The 19,092-nt window shown below is 41.7% G+C and overlaps 2 protein-coding genes across 8 annotated transcripts in view; one reads left to right on the plus strand and one right to left on the minus strand.

Annotated features, from left to right (window-relative positions):
• The window catches only part of LOC126876673 (fat-like cadherin-related tumor suppressor homolog), a 497,189-nt gene that overhangs the window by 333,476 nt on the left and 144,621 nt on the right, over nt 1–19,092 (minus strand). For all 7 annotated transcript variants that reach the window (XM_050639586.1, XM_050639582.1, XM_050639581.1 and 4 more), the window contains exons 2-3: nt 5,626–6,545; nt 2,001–4,714 (exon numbers count right to left, since the gene is read on the minus strand). In XM_050639586.1, the coding sequence (XP_050495543.1) occupies nt 2,001–4,714; nt 5,626–6,425 (3,514 nt within the window). In that variant the 5' untranslated portion in view covers nt 6,426–6,545. The remainder of the gene's footprint in view (nt 1–2,000; nt 4,715–5,625; nt 6,546–19,092) is intronic.
• Nucleotides 1–19,092, plus strand: part of LOC126876978 (xylosyl- and glucuronyltransferase LARGE1-like) — a 508,433-nt gene that overhangs the window by 166,071 nt on the left and 323,270 nt on the right. The gene's annotated exons all lie outside the window — the stretch shown is intronic.

Here is a 19,092-nt window from a genome sequence, read left to right on the forward strand (position 1 = left end):
TTGGAACACGGTTGCGACAAACTCCACAGCCCGACTTTAAAGTAAACTATTGTTGCTCTCGAATCTACTTCCGGGCATCGAACGGAATTCCCATCTACGAAAACACGAACCCTCTGAGGCGAAAACACGATTCGTTCGACTCGATTTCTCGCTGGATACGGGATCCAACCTTCCCATTGACCTGTTGCGAATTAGTCGAATTAGTTTTTTTCTGGTGAGTAATAGAATGTAGTGTAGCAGAGAAATAGGGGATACTATTAAGTTCCAGTTCAATTTGGTGATTTAGAAAATTTCGTAATTTTCTGTATTTGTTTTTAAATTACTCTTAGAACTTAAGGATTTAAGATTATCAGAGGAAGCTAAATTTACGCAACTTTTATTTATACTATTTTATTGCATGGTTCTAAGTGGGTTAATCTTGTTAAAGGGAGAGCGAAAAAAAATTGTAAACATAGTTTTAAAAAATTAAACTCAAATTTGATTGCTCGATAGATACTGTCGTATATCAGAAATCTTATATTAAAAGGAAAAAGATAGTTTACAACATTACACCCGCAGGAGTGAAGGAACACAAAGAAACGTTGTTACAAGTTTCTTTTCCCTAAGACGCATTCACGAACTTCGTACAATCGTGAAACTGTCAAATTCCGAACGGAGAAACTTGGGAACTAACCGAATTGAACGCATTACACAAAAGTTGTCGCCTAAAAGCATGTGAGAACTTGAGTAACATTTTCATGGAGAGTTCGAACGGGGAACTATCGACCATTTCCAACGGTACATGAGAAGAATTTCGCGCGTGAAATTTCAAAGTCGGGAAGAAATGAATTTAAATTGGCCGTTGGTGCGACGGAAACGCCTGGGGGAAAACTTGCCGGCGAAAAAAAAAGGTTAATATGCAAACGACAGGTTCGACAGCCGGATGGTTTAATGCGGCGGGTGCTCGTCAAAAGGCGAGTGAAAATTTAAATAAACGTTTACGTCGACACGCCGATTGATTTTCTGTTCCTCGTTTAAAATTCAAATTTTCCATTAACGAACATCTCGTAAAAGAACAGGCATTTGTTTTAGCGAAATAAACGGTAGCTGAGAAACCTTTTGAAATAAAAATTTGGAATTAAAACATTAAAGACCGATAATAGACGAGTACGACACAAATATCACAAAATGAAATCCACTTCTCTCATTGCATTTCTCAAATAATGTTTCTCAATTTCGGAGGAAGAAACTATGTCAGAATATTCTATAATTCAAAAAACGTATGGTGAAAGAAATTGGAACACCATGTACGCAATATAGAGGAGCGGAATGTGAAATTGTCCTATGGAAACTACTTTACAGAAAGCTGATGAATATCGAGTTTAAATCGAGTACGATTAATTTATGGGTATACGAAGAACCCGGTTGCTGAAAGCTGTCGGTTCTTGTCCGGCAGCAACTTTTCCATGCCAATATATTTGCGTTATCGCGCGGGATTGGAGTTAATCGGATGAAAAAGTTAAATATTGTCGTACCACGCTACCGGCCGTTAATATTCCTCCTGCTGCTTAATTTTCGCGTTTAGCACTTTTAGCAGGTCGCGTGTCAGAGCAGTGGATTTGCAACTTTCCTTTTCATGTCGGGAAAATCGTTGTGGAAATAATGCGGAACAACGAGAGGTCAGGAAGTTTAACGAATGCAGAGAAAGCTACACGTGTTATCTTGATCGAATTTATTTCAATGAATTAATGCCAGAATTACGGTTATTGTGTATGGGTATTGATTTTAACAGCCCATTGAAATTATGCAAATATTCATTAACCTCGGGATAAAATAAATATCATATCACTTTAAAAGAACCGATCACGAAATCCTTAAAAATTCTTCGCTTTAAGAAAACCTGACCTTCTTCATATTACGTATTTCATATTTTCTACATTTCCGAAAATAACAGAATTAATTAAAACGACCGAACTTAGTAGTAGAATTATTAAGTAGAATTATTAAGTAGAAGTATTCACCTTCGTTGTCGATGGAGAAGATCCCAATGCCGTCGCCGCCCCTAATGGTGTATCCAATCCTGGAGTCTCCTCCTAGCGGATCCGCGTCCTTAGCGCGCACAGTGGTCACTAAAGTCCCGATTGGTTGATTTTCAAATACACTCGCGGACACGACGAAATCATCGAACACCGGTGCGTGTAGATTCTCGTTTACGTCGACCATTTCTATGATAACCATTGTCTCGGAGGATAAGGATGGTTCACCTCTGTCCTTCGCCACAATCGTCAACGTATGCACTTGGCGCTCCTCGAAGTCTAAGCTTTGGGTGGTCCTAATAGTGCCGGACATTTTATCGACTTTGAAGTAGCCCTCGCTCTCCATGGCGTCAGACAGGAAGTACTCGATGTCGCCACCGGATGCCTCGTCGGGATCGGTCGCGTCCACGACCGCCACGACCGTCCATATCGGTACGTCTTCTCGAATTTTCACCGTGTACGTGGACAACGCGAAACTGGGTGCATTGTCGTTCACGTCGTCGACCGTCACCCTGACCAAAGCGTCCGAGTACAATGGCGGTGAGTCGGTCCCTTTGCCACCGTTATCCTGCGCTCGTATTCTTAGCTCGTAGATCTCTTGTCGTTCCCTGTCCAATCTGCCGAAAACGGTCAGCACGCCCGTCACCGGATCTACACGGAAATCGTTCGTCTCGGTCACCAGGGAATAAGTGACGCGCGCGTTCTCCCCGAGATCCGCGTCAGTCGCGTTCGCCCGCCACACGTTCGTTCCATTCAGTGCAGTCTCTGAAATCCTGAAGCTTGCCAGGGACTTCTCGAATTTCGGAGCGTTGTCGTTCACGTCGAGAATTGTGACCGGGAGCATCTTCGACGCAGACTTCTGTGGCTTGCCCAGATCGTACACGCTGATGTTCAGAAAATACTCGCTCTCGCGTTCCCTATCCAGGTAGCCTATGACGTTCAAATCGCCGGTGTCAGGATCGATACCGAATACCGAGTCGCGATCACCGCTGGATATGCAAAATACTAATTTCCCATTGTAGTCCAAGTCTCTGTCCCTGGCACGTATCTTGACGAGGGTCGTTCCTATCTTTACCGATTCGTTGGCTTTTATTTCGCTAGGGAAATCGACGAACTCGGGCGCGTGAATGTTCTCGCCGTATCTGCTTGGCGTCAAAGCATATTCGTCGTCTTTGGAAGGCATGTTGTTTCTCTCTGCGGCAGCGATGGCTTCCGTTAATCTTCGAGCGACCCCCGTGTCACGACACTCGAAGGCGCCGCTCTGGTCCGTTAGAATTCTTCCCTGCGAGCCTAGGTTCCGTTTTGCATTTACCAGGTGCATGTGTACGGGATTCACGTCCGCGAAGTGTGATCCATCCGTGGCCGTGACGTTGACCATTCGCTCGGTAACCTTGACATCGGACAAGTCGCAAGCCACGGATAGTACGCCGCTGGCCGAGTCCAGGGCGAAGCAGCCGTCCTCGTTGCCAGAGACAATGCGATAACTGATGATGTTGCCGGCGTCGAAGTCGATGGCCGAGACGGTGATGATTTCGGAGCCGATGGGTACGTATCGAGGCACGTGGCCGGTACAATCGATTCGCTCGAACTGCGGTCTGTTATCATTCACGTCGCGCACTTTCACGTGCAGCTGCATCTCTGCCTGTCGCCGGTATGGCAAGCCCCAGTCACTGACCCGCACATGCAACAAGTACTCTCTCTTCATGGTCTCGTAGTCAAGCACCTGCTTGGTCTTCACGATGCCGGAGAAATGGTCGATCTCGAACGGCACCTTCTGAATATTGTCGATGCTGTACGAGATGTAGGCGTTCTCGCCGGAGTCACGATCCTTCGCGGTGATCTTCACGACCGATGTGCCGGCTGGCTCGTTCTCGTCGATCCACACCTCCATCTCCGACTGCTCGAACGTCGGATCGTTGTCGTTCGTGTCGACCACATTGATCTTAACCTTGGCGGACGACTGTTTCCTCGTTCCAGCGTTCCCTTGATCCACCGCGGACACCGTCAACGTATAAAACGCCTTCTTCTCCGCGTCCAAGTTCACCGCGGTGTATAGCATTCCCGTCTCCGCGTTCACGTAGAATTCTCCACCTTCGTTACCGCCCACGATCTCCAGGAACACCAACGCGTTCTTCCCCTCGTCAGCATCCGTCACCTTCAGTCTGATCACCGGCGTGTTGATGGGAGCAGTCTCGGGCACCTTCACCTCGTAGATTTCTCGACTGAACACTGGTGCGTTGTCGTTCAGATCGGCCAGATGGACGGGCACAAATTTGTAGCTGTAACGTTGTGGAACGCCCCGATCTGTTGCACGGAGTGTCAAATTGTAACCCTGAACCGCTGTCTCCCGATCCAGCAGATGTAGCACCTCGATATTGTATTCACCGGAATGTGGTCCACCGGCTGGCCGTACCCTAAAGTGACCGGCTGGGTCACCACCCACGATGTCCAGACTCGCGATCTGACCGTGAATACCTTCGTCGTTGTCGACCACCCGAACGATCGCGTAGATATCGGCGTTCGATTGTTCTACGATATCTGGCAGGTGGTGCACGTAGATTTCGGGTGAGTGTAAATTGACTTGACGAACTCTAATGGTCACCTTGGCTGTGCTGGCTCTTCTGGTCCCTCCGCTGCGGTAAAGGGCTCCACGGTCCTTTGCTAATACCACCAACTCGTGAAGTGCTCGCTCCGAGTATCTGGGTGAAAATACGTAATGATAAATTATTTTCAAAGAGTTGAGCATCAGTTTGTTGGGGATTTGATTTGAATTCTTTGATTGTTCGATTAATAAAAGTTTTTAGGATAGCGGTAATTCGATTTGGTTACGTTTTATGGTTTAGTACGACCAATCTATAAATAATTGAGCAATTACGATCCAACTCCATTTATTTCATTACATTTGAAGATAAAATAGTTCAAATAACTGGATGGCTTGAAGTTTCCGTAATATCAGTTCGTTAATTTCCCTTGCCCATAGCTTTTCGTTCAAATAACCAGAGTTTACATTGGAATAACTGAATTCAAATATACCTTCATTCGTGATATAAGTAGTATTGCAAAATCTTACATAATTGAAGCCATTTGGATTTACATAGCGCGAAATTCAGTAAATTAGGCAATGAAAAGAATGTTCCGCCAATTAGAGGTCAGATAAATGGAGTATTATCGTAGAAACGAATGATTCTGAAATAACTCTGTTGCAAGGTTTTATATAAAAGTCAATTTTTCAACTTCAAAGCTGACACGTTTCCAAACTGCGATCGCTTATTTCAGAGGCATTTCCTGTATACTTCATGATTCGATATTCACGCTTGGAAAATAATATCCCGTCGTAAGCAAGAAGTTCGAGTATCAATCAAGATTATGGAAAAATTAGAAAAATGATTTGTTCGTTAGTATGTCCACATTCTCCTTACGCATTCGGCATAACATTGTATCAAAAGAAAAAAAAAAAGGAAGAATAAGAACCCATCCAAGTACATGACAAGATCCGCCTAAAGCATCGCAAGGCATCGTAAACGATCAGGCAAACGAGTATCTCGAGGCGTGGACCGACGATCCTCAAGCTCATCAAACGAAACACCAGAATTCTATTACGCGGACCTACCTGAGCGGCCTGGTGAGCGTTATTACTCCACTGACCGGGTGAACGGCGAACTGATCGGTCTCCTCGGCGAAGCTATAATAAATCTCGCCGTTCCTGCCGAGATCGGCGTCCTCGGCTATTACCCTGAGTATGCTGCGATGCAGAGGCGTGTCCTCTGTGATGGTTGCCTCGTACTCGGTCGGATAGAACAGCGGGTTTAGGTCATTCGTGTCCAAGATGGTCACTACGACCGTGGTATCCGCCTCCATGATAGTCACCCGGTTTTTTCCGTCGCCTTTATTCAAGGTGGCGCGCACCTCGAGCACGTAACGGTCTTTTCGTTCGCGGTTCAACACGTCAACGTTACCGGTTCGAGTCCGAATCAACAGGAAACAAAAATCACCGACGGTGCGTTCTTCGGCCTTGAAGAACTTGTCGCGGTCGCCGCTCATTATACGGAAACGAATGTCGAGATTGGAGTCGGGCGACGCGAGTTTGATGCCCATTCTTTCCTCGGGCACCACGTACGTCTTGCCGATCGAATTCTCCGGAATCGACACATTGTACAACGGCAGAGTGAAGCGGAACTTGTGACCTGGAGGGAAGGGAAAGTCTTCGGTGAACGACGCGGACGTGGATGTCGGTAGCGTCGGAGAGAACGATCTGGCGTTCGAGCTACTGATGCTGCTGCTGCTACTGGCTGACGATGAAAACGTGGTCGACGCGAAAGGGTCGGAAGACGGGGAACCCGCTGTGGCCGCGAACAGCCACAGCCACAACCATGGCCAGGCGAGCAGCGCGCGCTGCTTCATCCTCCTCATCGTCGTGTCGCTAGCTCATCGTCAGCGGTTTTTGCCAGTGAAATCCGTCGTTTCCCTGGCTAGACGAGGGAACCGTGGCTCCGTGGTCTGAGCTTTCCGTCCTTGTTGAACTGGCCGAACCTGTGAACAGAAAATAATATGGTGGTTAGAATCGGGGACGTCCTTTACGTCGTTTGCCTTTAGCCGAACCAAACCAGAGGATCGATTCGAGAGAAAAGCTCGGATGAAGTGGCAGTCGCTGCGCTAAATCCGGGTTATCCTTGACGACAGCTATTGGCTTCCGCTCGATCGAGCATGATGAGTAGATGGTTTACCCGAAGGGGTTAAGGAAAGGGCTATTGACAGCGAAGGGTAAAAGTTTATATCGTTTGTGATGGGGTTCGAGCGGCTCGATCGATGCACGCGTTGCGGAACAACGAATCTTGTAATGTAGCCAAATGGAACTTTTACGTGTAAGTACAGATATCTCATGACAGATTAATGACTATTATCGTCCACTTTAATTGTACTGTAGATTAGATTAAAGGAGTAATAATAATAAATTTCAAAATATTTTTCAAAGCAATCTCTGTGAAGATAAACTGAATCCTTCCGAGGTTTCACGGGACACAAAAAGTAAAGATCGCGGTTTAACCAGCAATCTGACAAGGTACAAGAGGTTCTGTTAACTAAATACGTGGTACGATTGGCTTCCCTACAAATGTGACAGAGTCGATCCGCCCGAGGGTGTAGCAGACAAGTTGTTTCACGGGAATGCAAACGATAGCAGACAACGTAAACGATTCATTGGAAATTCTAATTGTAAATTTAGTTCTAGGATTAATACGAGTTCGATACGTGAGTTCGATTAATGCTCGGCGAGAGCACGATATAATGCGTTCGTGGCAGACTTGTCACGACTATCGATTTGTCGTTTCGCTTAATGAATTTATCGAACTTTGATTTTGCCATGCGATAATTTTTTGGAAGCATGCGTAACCGAAGTCAGAATTCAATAGTCGAACGATAATTGACATCAATTGGAAACGCGTATCCAGAAACGAGGATTGTTAAAAGCGTGGAAAATAACGCTCAATTTCGAGCGATATCCGTGGCTATTAAGCGCGATGAAAAGTAAATCTGATGCACAACCGATGCCAGTGCGTTCAATTACGCACAAACGATCTATCGTCAACTTAATTCGCGTATTATTTTTTTTTCTTTTTTTGCTATTTGCTTTTCACTTTTATAGGGCTCGTGCTTTTAGGTAGACAAGATACATACGCGCCATTTTAAGATTATAAATATCTTTTAACGTCGTTTAATGCATTTAATTGTTTTTCTGATTTATAAAGGAACAATTGAATTGGTAGAACCACACGTATATTTTAATAACAAAACTTTCATATCTATCTTTGAATACCTTTAAAGTTTTACTGAATTGCAGTAGAATCACTTGAAATAGAATAGAAACACTAAAGATATCTCTGTTCCTGTTAATTCATAATTGGTCGTTCTAGACAACGAAGTATAATAATTTCATTGTTTCTTGTCCCACTTTATTCTTCTCTTAAATTGAATGTCATTCAATTCATATTTGATTAGCAACTTCCCTCATTTTAATAATTGACAACAATAATGCACAAACGAGACACATAATGTGGTTGGATTTAAATTAGGAAACTTTTCAGTTCTCACTTCCATATCTATAAAAGCAATACAAATCAAGATCTAAACTTTTGTAACTAAATTTTGCTTTTTTCCCATTCAATCTACGACTTTCCATTTCGAGATTAATTGATCGGACTTGTACATCACAATTACGCTCTTACAGAGTCGGCAAATTTCAGTGAAGTGTCATACCATTGCACAAACATTTTCACTCGAATTCTAGCCGGGCCGGCGAATATTTCGACCGTGACAGTTCCAGTAGTCCAGTTTGATAACAATGCAAAACGTTGGATCCGATAACAGGCGCCGCGATTTTGCCTATCTTCGAACGTTCCACGACCAAGCTCTCGATCGGCGCTCGCACTCTTCAATCTGTAGTTCCTCCCTGGCACGCAACGTATCCAGCAGCGACGATCCGACTGATCGATATATTCGGCTACGGCAAAGCTCCGGAAATACGATATCGATACATCGATTGGTGAAAAAGCAGTGAAATGCGTTCTGTTTCGAATATAAACAAATGAAGTAGGCTCTCGTGTTGCCGACTATTTACTTCATTCGTATCGATTGGTGTACGAATTTTTTGGAAACGATGATGAAGCACAGGCTTCTCTCCGACTATTGCCGAACGTTTCCAAGTATGACATTTTGCCCTTTAAATTTTCAAGCTCTCGAATTTCCGAGTTGTCAATCTTTTTAACTTTCGAATTTTCGAATGTTTAAAATTTCAAATATTTAAACATTCCAATTTTCTAGAACATTGAAACTTACAATTTTCGAACTTCGATCATTCCCTTATAATGAATAAATGAACGATAACTCTTCGTCACTACTTCTGCAGACAGTGATAATAATTTTTTTACATTTCCATGTAACTTGCTTCCTATATTGTATCTCGAAGGAGACTCTCGTCAGAAACCTGGCGTATCTTCCACTCTCTAAAGCTCTTCTCTGTTCTTCAAATTAACACAAGCCTTTATTTCCGCATAATCGCAAAGATCAACCGGTTAATATGCGATCGCAGCATAACCAAGAGCAGTTTTCAACTTCAAAGCGCGCGCCTAGACAACTGAAAGACGCTGGTAAAACGCCGTACACTGGAATCTTTTTCCCCCCTTTCATCTTGTTTCTTTGCTAAATCTCCGGACAGGCTCTAACCAACGTTTTCCTCCACAGAACATAAAAGTCAGACCTGCTAACGGTGCGTTTAGCCTCGTCGAGGAAAAACGTTCGAGACAAACCGGCTAATTATCGCGGTGCGTTTCCACGCCGCTCGCCAGGTTTCTTACACGGTGCAAAATCGACGAGATTATCAGTACAGTTACTACAATAAACAGCATCGTGTTACGGCGCGCGCCGCTACACATAAACAGCGTAACCGCTGACTGTCTAGAATGTTTAAAATCATTCGCCAACATCTGGTCAAATTTGCATGTAACGACGAACAAAGTTAGTTTAATAAATTAACATTCACAGTGTATAATTAATTTTGTCATTTATTATTGAAAAACATCTATCAATTTAAAGAGAAAAAAAGATCCTTTAATATCTGACTTCTTGGGTGCATTTTCTATATTAAAAGTACATGCATATATACAGGGTGGTTGGTAACTGGTGGTACAAGTGGAAAGGGGGTCATTCTACGCGAAAAAAGAAGTCGAAAATATAGAATAAAAATTTTTCGTTTGAGGCTTTGTTTTCGAGAAAATCGATTTTGACTTTTCGCTATGCGTGTACTTTATCACGTCTCATTATAACGGATCTCACTGTAGATTTTAAAAAAAATAAAAAAAAAAATTTTTTATTCTATATTTTCGACTTCTTTTTTCGCGTAGAATCACCCCCTTTCCGTTTGTACCACCAGTTACCAACCACCCTGTATATGTGTGTGTATTGTATCGTCGATCCTCACGGCAAGAGAAAATAAATTTTAATGACACGTAGATAAAACCGAATCCTGCAGCGTACGTCTTATTATTATTATTATTAGTATTATTATTGTGGTATGCGTGGGAATAAAAATAAAACCAGTTTCCTACTTCGATCATTGCAAAATACGAAGAAAGTATTCGGCATTAGATAAACTATTCGCCGAAATATACCATTTTATACGTATTTATGCAGTCAAGTACGCTAGGTAAACACATATATTTACACGTTAAACAACGAACAGGGAAATTATTCACAGAAATATACGGACAGGTAATTCAAATGAACTCAAATTTAAAAAATTGTTATACCAGTCGCAAACACTTAGTTATTTGAAAACGATTGAATTACACGTGAGATAAGTTCAAACAACTTTAAACGTTGCGTGTTCGTAGCTGTAGTCGTATCTATCCATATTACAAGAAACGGTCGCGAATTGCTTGTTCGACCAGTGGATAGGTGACTTTAGATTCCATAAACGAGCTCGCTAAACTCCCGCAGAGACATATTCGCTTTACTCCTCGCACTTTCCAAAGAGGAAACGAACCTGTCCACCGGCACAAACAGACCATGATTCGAGTTGTTTCAGATAAAAATCGCCAAAACGACGGTGTATATTTTTAGGCATTCTCGAGATTTCCACGTTACAAGGCGAGAACGGAGAATAGCGAGCGCGCCAGGTTGGCGCCGCTCAGCCATTCACGTTTCGTTCTCGACAAGACGACCAACCAACCTTGAACCAACCTTCCGAGACAACCTTGCTCGCCCGTTTTCCACACCTGCTTATGAGAATGGCCTGTACCGAGAACCAACATTTCGCATCGTTCATTTCGATTCGTCAAAGCGGCATCGTACGTGCTAGCGATACAAAATGTTCAGCGAGCGACGTGTTAAGTTGCTGCAGGATCCGATGACGGAGGGCGTGGTATACACAGATAGTTGCAAAACACCTATGGGATTTATTATGAGCTTTGCTTGACTCTTGTATATTGCTGAGACGAGCGTTACGGTGAAACTATTGAACATAGGAATGTCAAAACATTTTCTTTCTCTCGTTTCATAGCTCTGAATAATGGTATGTGCATTTTTACTGTATGAAATAAATCTTAGAAATTTATTATTTAAGAAGAAATCGCTATACCTAATATTGTATTTAGTATTTCAATAAGAATTTGATAGATAGCCAAATTTCGTTTTACATACAGTCGATCTAAACAACGAACAAGGATAGTCAAAATATCTTGTAGTTTTTTTTATATGGAATTTGTATTCTTTAACTTGCATTTATTATTCGATGGAACATATTGTTTTATTTCTAAAGGTACTAATTTTTCCACGTCTAAACCCAGAAGCCAATTTGCAAAAATTAATTTCATAAAAGTCGGAAAATGTTAGACGGAAGAAGAGAGAAAAATACGAATACAAGACACAATCGTACAATATTGCAGAAAATAAAAATTCAAGAAGAAAATAGGAACTTGGTTCGCATACTAAAAAGAAGTCTAATATACTTTAACCGAACATCTCCCAAGAACTGCAGCAGCATCTTTCCCAAGAAATGCATCGCGCACGTAATATGGCACGTTTGAAAACAGGTATTAAATGAAATACCTCGTACCTTGGGTTCCGACGAAACACTTTAACGCCATTTTAAACGGCCTTCACTCTACCGAACGCCAGAGCAGTTCATCCACCCTCCAGTGATTTACCTTGAACCATTTATCAGAAGGAACGTTTTCTTCCAATTCGTAAGGTGGCCTCGTGAACGAGGCGAGGAGGCACGATAAGAGTTCCGATGAGACAATGCTTTTACCAAGGCGACGAAAACGAGACTGGTCCCGCGGGATGTCAGCTGGCAAAATAAATTTTCGAGTCACGTCGCTGAAAAGAAACGGAGACGCGCGACTGATCCCGATACATCAACGGCGAGCTAAGTCTGCCGGGAAGTGAATTCATGTTTCAAACCGAGCTTAGCGCCGACGAGAAATGCCATGTCGTTGCGATATGACAGCGGTGATGTTCTGCCATTCAGCAAGTTTATACTTCTAATGATGCAACACGAGCGATCGTGTGATTCTGCTGATGGAAATATTAGATACAGTGCAGATGATATGATTTTGCAACGTTGACGACGCTGTACGATTCAGAAATTAGATAATTCTTAGAAAATAACTTTCCGTATCAATGAATATACTTGTAATAGACATTAGGTAAAATGTTCTATCTACTATATCAAAATCTAAGAAAATCGAAGTTTTCAGCATCTTCTTTGCACCGTCTATGTTTTCCTTTGGCAAATCAAAACTATCTAGTTATTCTTTTGTAAAACGCTGCATTAAAAAATAAGGAACACGAGAACTCTAAATATTTCAACATATCTGGAGAATTGAATAAATTAATAAATTAAATTTAAATAAAACGTTTTAACTGGAGATAACGTAAATTTGTGTTAAGACGAAGGCCAAAGAGAAAAAGTGGCAAAGTTTCAGGTGATTTCTAATCGCGATCAAAGAATCGGCAGAGGACGAATGAAAACAATGGTAGACCGGACCACGGTCGGTATTTTGGCTGTACGATACGAGCGACCGCATTCGTTAACGGAACGACCGGTGGAGGAATCAGACAGAGCGTGGAATTAATTTCTTTGAGCTTCGGCAAACGTCGTCCATCGGCGACCGACCATTTCTCTGCAACGTGTACGGTACAGTGTAAAAATAAAAGAGGAAACTAACCGTTCTGTCGGTATTTCGCGAGAGCCACGCGTATGACTCGGAATAAATCCGATTAACAGGTGGACGCTTGTATATCTAGTTGTCGATGCGAACGATGACGCTGTCAGATTAGTACGACAACGTTTTCAGTGATACTAGAAGCACGATATTGAGGCAGTAGAAGCTTGTTTCGATACGTTCTGTAACCAATGTCTTAATTTCTTGTTTATTTTTCCCATGTCGTCTTCGTTGATCATTCTCCGCTGCTTTGAAAGCTAGCATTTGTTTGAATCGATAAGGAATATTATGGAATGCCTGTTGAATTTTAATAGCGTAAGAAACGAAGAATCGCAACATTTATCTCGCCTTTCAGCTGTACTTTCAAATTCTAAATCCAACAACTTTCAACACAACATCTTTGTAATAGATTAAAACTATTACTTCTTTGTAATTTAATATTCTCCGACATGAACAGAATTTTAAATGAAACAAACATTACATTACGATACATTATCTCGTTCCAATAAAAAATAAAAAATTCATCGGCTAACAAATAAGAACAAATCGTCGAATATCACCTGATAATCAGGTACGACGAAACAATAAATCTTGTTAAAAATATGCACAGAATCAAGAAAATTATGCGCAGTCAAGACAATTCCCGGTGTAAGTTTAAACTTGAAATCATTGAAATCCTAATTGAAATTGAGAAAGAACCGCACCTAGCAACGCTTTCGCTGTCATTTTTGTTAAAACGATAGTTTTAAGGATCACGCGTTCGAGTCCCAAAAGGACTCCGTGTATCAAGTATTTTTTCTTCCATTTTGCGATCGGCAAATAGGAGAGACGGGTAAAAAAGCAGCTAGCCTTAGGCCCTCGAGTCGCAAGAACACCCGCGAGAGATCGTTCAGAGGCTCGCGCTTATTTTTCCCGTTGGCCAAGGAACTTGTGAACTCGCGCACGCGTTCTCAGTATTTGATAATCCTAACGCGGCTGGCGGTTTCTATCAAAGCGGCACCGAGGCTGCTTTTATTTTGACCTCGCGGCGGTCCCGGTCGCCCACCCAGCCGGAAAAGCCATTATTTTACCATCTGTCTGAACTGGTGTTTGACTAACTTCCATGTGCACGGATTTCCGCCACGCGTGAGTGCTCTTTATGGTTTTTCTCCGCTAGTTGGCATGGCTGCATTTTATCAAATTCTCCCTATCACCAGACCACGACTGGGATCGCTATACTTCCGACTATCGCGTCTTTTCAAGAGTGAGCCCTGGTATAAGCACGTGTCTGCTTCCTGGGGAGACGTAGAAGAAACTCTGTTTATGTAACTTCCCACGGTGTTTGGCCAGATTCTATGTATACTATTGCTCGATTGCGATGATTCATATCGTTCGGAATTTATGCAACTCGTTCACATTTAATAGAAAATGGATTGAAACTTGAAACAGATAATACGAGCGGGAAGAATTAAAGGATTGGACAGTTGGCTATATGAAAAACAAACGAACGAGTACATACAGTACGCGCAGTTCAAAACTACTGGAAAAATAAAGCGGACGATTCGTGGTTTCCGCAACAGTGTAACAACACAAAGAAAATAAAACGTTGCACTTTTATAAAGAAACTACAAACATTCATGTAATGTCATATTTTTATGAACATGGAGAGTTTTTTTTAACCAGAAATTTATTATATCTATAAGCTGTTACAAAGAGCGCATTAATTTTAAATGCATAAAAATCTGCAGTCTACTCACAGGTAATTCTGTGCCAAGCTAACTCGAAGCTCAAATAATCGTCTATACTACAAACTTTCTTGAGCCGTTCTGGAAAGCGACAAGTCCGGCCGTTGGAAACGCGAACATTCGTCCTAGTACCACTACTAGATCAGCAACCAGAGCTCTCAAAGATGACAACATAACGTCTCTCAGGAACGATCCAGTTCTGACCCGTTCCCACGCCATCGAATCGACTTCCACGTTCGACCTTTGCAGATACTCGGCTCGATTAACGTGTCTTACTATCGACTTCGTGCAGTTGGCAGGTGTCGAGGCCGTGGTCGATAGGGCGCGGCATTTTGGCCCGCGTTGAATCGAGCTGCTATCGTTTACGGACGATAATGTTTCATTCATAAAGCGAACTATATAACGGGGATAGGAGCCGGAGGATGAATTTGTCGACGAGTTGGACGGACGGGTGGAAAGGATGATTGATTTATTAGTTCGAAACGGTATAGCCTCCAGGTGGCAATCCGTATCGCGATAATGATAAAAGATGGAAGGTGCAAAAATGAGGTGAGCGAGAATAATGAAGTCGTAGAGATAGTAACATCTTGATGATGCAGTGTCTTGATATATGGCATGATGTAATTACGATGTAATCTCAGTTGGATTGTTGTCTTCAAAATAACTCGCAGAAATAATTAAGCAGAACAAATTCGAAAGATTTTTTACGAATGAGGAAATTGTTCGTTTAATTTCAAATGATCGTAATTATAGCTCGTTAAAGAATTTACAAGATATGGAAAATGGTAGAACGAAGCAGGATAAAATTACTTGCAATGGGTTCAAAGTACGTGATCATTGCATATTTATGAACACGCGTAGAGTGTTACATGTCTGTGTTTATCGATAGTAAAAAGACTGATGACGTGATTCTCTGAAAAGCTTGCGACAATATCAAGAAGAAGTTCATATAAATTAGATATAATCAAAAAGCATTGTTGTGTCGTGTCCTTTCTCTCGCAAAAACATTCAGAAACTTTGCTCCAAAGGAAAGATTCCAATACATAACTTAGAAGCCTCTCGATGCAAGGAAGATCTAATCAAATTCCGTTTAAACGAGCTCCCGTTTCTCTAACTTTCCCAAACTTTTCTAGAAAACAGCTTAAAAGCGACAACTTCTTGGCTTCAAAACTCGAGTGGATTCGTTAAAGTTAAGGATACCAGTAGGAAGGATCCGTGGAGAGTCGGTGCAAAGCGATTGCGTTGACAAACGAGCTATAAGTAGCCTAATCGAGTCGCCGGTTCCTCAGGGAGAGAAGAGCATGTTCCGCAGGAAGGACAGAGAGCAAGGGGTGACAGGCCACCCGCATTTCGACGTCACCCTTGACAAACAGCCGCTGACGATTAAATCAATCTAGAAGATACGCCCTGTCTCTCTACATTCATCCGTTTATTTGGTAGAGAAATTAGACTGTTTTATTTAACAATTAATAAACAATTTTCCTAAGGAATGAAATTTCAAATAAGCCGATGCTTTAAGATTTATTTGAGAATTACGATGAAAGAGAATATTTTTATAAATAAACGTGGATATCTTATTAAATTATATCTGTATTTAATAATCCTTTGCTATACTTTCGAAAGATTTTACTAATCTGCAAAAATATATAAAAATAAGCGCACCAACTTTATTTAGAATTTAGCGAAGTACTCGCACGTGAGAAATAACTTTCCAGTAGAACCTGTTTTACTGTAACAGATAGAGTTACGATTCGATTCAATAAAAGATCGAACATATTTTCGATATAATACCCATTTTATGAGCGTGCACGCCACGATATACCACGGAATAAATCTCACGGTACCAATCAACAACCTTAATCCCGATTTTACCTCCTTTTTCTCTACACTTCTCTCATATAACTCGTTTTAACGACGAGAAATTTAGACACGCATTCCCAATTTAAAATGTATCAGATAACAGTGAAAACGTGTTGGAGACGGTGAGACAGAAAAAGAAGGAAGACGAGACGACCTTCAACGTGCAATTGATTTTGGACTCGTTCACTGAAAAGGAGCAGGATCTATTAACTAGCAACGCACGGTCGAACGATCGACAGCCATTCGCTCGTTTAAATTGCTTTTGCCACCGCGAACGTTCCTCCCATACCTCCGATGACGATTTTAGCGCTTCACCGATCAATTCCATCGATTAACCGGTTATACCTTCTTTGAGGCTGGTAATTATACTAAAGCAAGCTCGAGCCAGTTCGTTTTTTGTGTTAATCGTCACCGAAAGGAAAAACTGCTCGAAGGACTTCGTGCTCCTTTGGTTCGACGATAAATTCAGCTTGGACTGCATCTGTTCCAAATGGGATTCCAAACTCTTCTCGATGGTCAGACCTCTCTCCTTTTGCGTGGTTCAAGTCTGGTGATAAAACGTCCAACGAGATTCGCCTTGAATTTTGTTGTCGGTAATTATCGAGACAGTGGACGTTCAAATCGGCCAGAGACGTTAATCAACAAAATGACCGACTCCCTTGAGATTTAATTGCATGTCGCACCGAACGCATAACAGAGCAACAAACGACCTCTATAAGACTATTTTTATTTAATACACCCACGGATATTCGATTTGACTTCTCGTTTTAAACACACACGTTGAGACCGAAGCTGAGGTATTTGGACGACGAAAATAACGAAACGATTTTCATTCCCTTGGGTGTTCAAGGGACTTGAAAATTAAGTTTCGAGTAGATTGATCAGGAAGGATAGCAAGTTAATTGACTTTTTCTTGAGAATGTGTATGAACCGACAAGAATAATAATGGTCAACTCAGTGTATATATATCTTTGGACTTCATTCAAAATTGTCAAATGTGTCTCAGCTCTTATTTGAAGCTGTTCTAATGTGATATAAAGAGGAAGACTATGATGAATATATATGTAAATATTGTAGATATAACAAAATAGATCAAATGGACATGTTATTAAACTTGGTACATCAGTAATGGTTACGTCATGGTTAATCAATTCTATTTCGTTTCTATCTGTCCTAATATGGTTTAAATCGTAATATGGATTAATATGATTTAAAACATGACTGCATCACAACCAATGGACATCGTATGGTGACGATAAATAGGAGCATCGATGCAGGAAGCGGACGATTAATAGGAATAATTTCTCGACGGTCGCTGCTTAGACTCAGTGATGCTTTTTGCCTGGCGTAATTCGGTTCGAAATGAAACGACGCTTTTCAGAATGCCTCTGGATATGACGTTGCTCCGAAAACTAATTTTCCACAAGAGATTATACCAACGTTTACGACATAGCGGAAACTTATGTAAACTAAGCAATAACACCCAGAATCGTATGATGATATTTTACCTTTCGTTCGAGTTTTCTAAGGTACTTTCGATTGCGTGACATGATTCTCTGAACACAATATTCACCTGGAGGATTCTGATATTCTTTCCCTCAGTATGAAACCAGAATCCGGAAGCAACTTAATTTACTAAGAAAATAGACAATGAAGGGTATCCCGAGGATCTGATTCAATTACTATGCTTTGAGAAGTTGAAACGGACTCGATGCGCCTTTTATTACAATGTTGCGTAAACTATGGAAACTATACAAACGCGAAATAGTACTTGAATACATTGTAAAATATATAGAACCTCTATTTTGTTTCACAAAATATTCCCTCCCCTCCTTGGCTTGCAAAGATAAATCGATATTAATCAACAGAATAACCATCGAATATCCACTGAAATAAATTCTCGGAAAACTACTTCGATAAACGAGCCATATAGAAATCAAACTGATTAACTATATCAAAATTAGCACTTTGATTTTTGAAGAATTAAACTTGAATTACGTATCGTTATACTTAAAATCAAGAAACTTCCGGAAAATAGAGTAGATCAGTTTATTTTCCGAGTGGCTGATCCGAAATTTCTCCTACCCAAATGTTTTATCCCCCATAATCCACACGGGCAATCCCACGCTCGGTCCGTAACACGTTCCACGTTAAAAGCACGAAGCGAGCCGTACGAAAATATCCTTTTATTTTCGAGGTCGTAAAGCAATCCACGGGCCAATCTATCCTCGACGGTTCTCTTGAATCTCGAGAGCTAGGACTAAGGGGATGTTTGTCAACCTTTATTTTGTTTCCCCGGTACAGACAAATCCCTCAAACGAGTCACGGGACGTGGAACACGTACGGTAGATATAAATGAAGCGGCCTCGAGGTTGTTCGCCTTCTTCGCCGCGACCAAATTCCGGTTAAGACATCGCAAAGGGGCTTCGCTCCAGTTTAAACGATACCCGGGACGAGGGTGAGTAGACGTGTCTGGCTTCGTGTCTACGCTTCCCAACTCGTTAAATCGATATCTCCTGTTCCTTCAGCTTCCAAGTTGAGACGCCGCGACGCTAAATCGGCGAAAAGTGACAGCTCAGCGAGTGACAATTATGCTAACAAGCCGCGTAACTCAAACAGGGTCGATTTTTCACGAGAAGAGTTTCGCTTTGGAAACTCGTAATTTTGAAACGCGAACTTTACATAATTTGCCGAATATTTCGTTACTTTTATGTTTAAGATATTGCATCGTACATACATAGGTCGTCAGCGAATTCTTGAATTTAAATGTAAGAA

The sequence above is a fragment of the Bombus huntii genome, chromosome 2 (assembly GCF_024542735.1).
Source record: "Bombus huntii isolate Logan2020A chromosome 2, iyBomHunt1.1, whole genome shotgun sequence".
Taxonomy (NCBI): Eukaryota; Metazoa; Arthropoda; class Insecta; order Hymenoptera; family Apidae; genus Bombus; species Bombus huntii.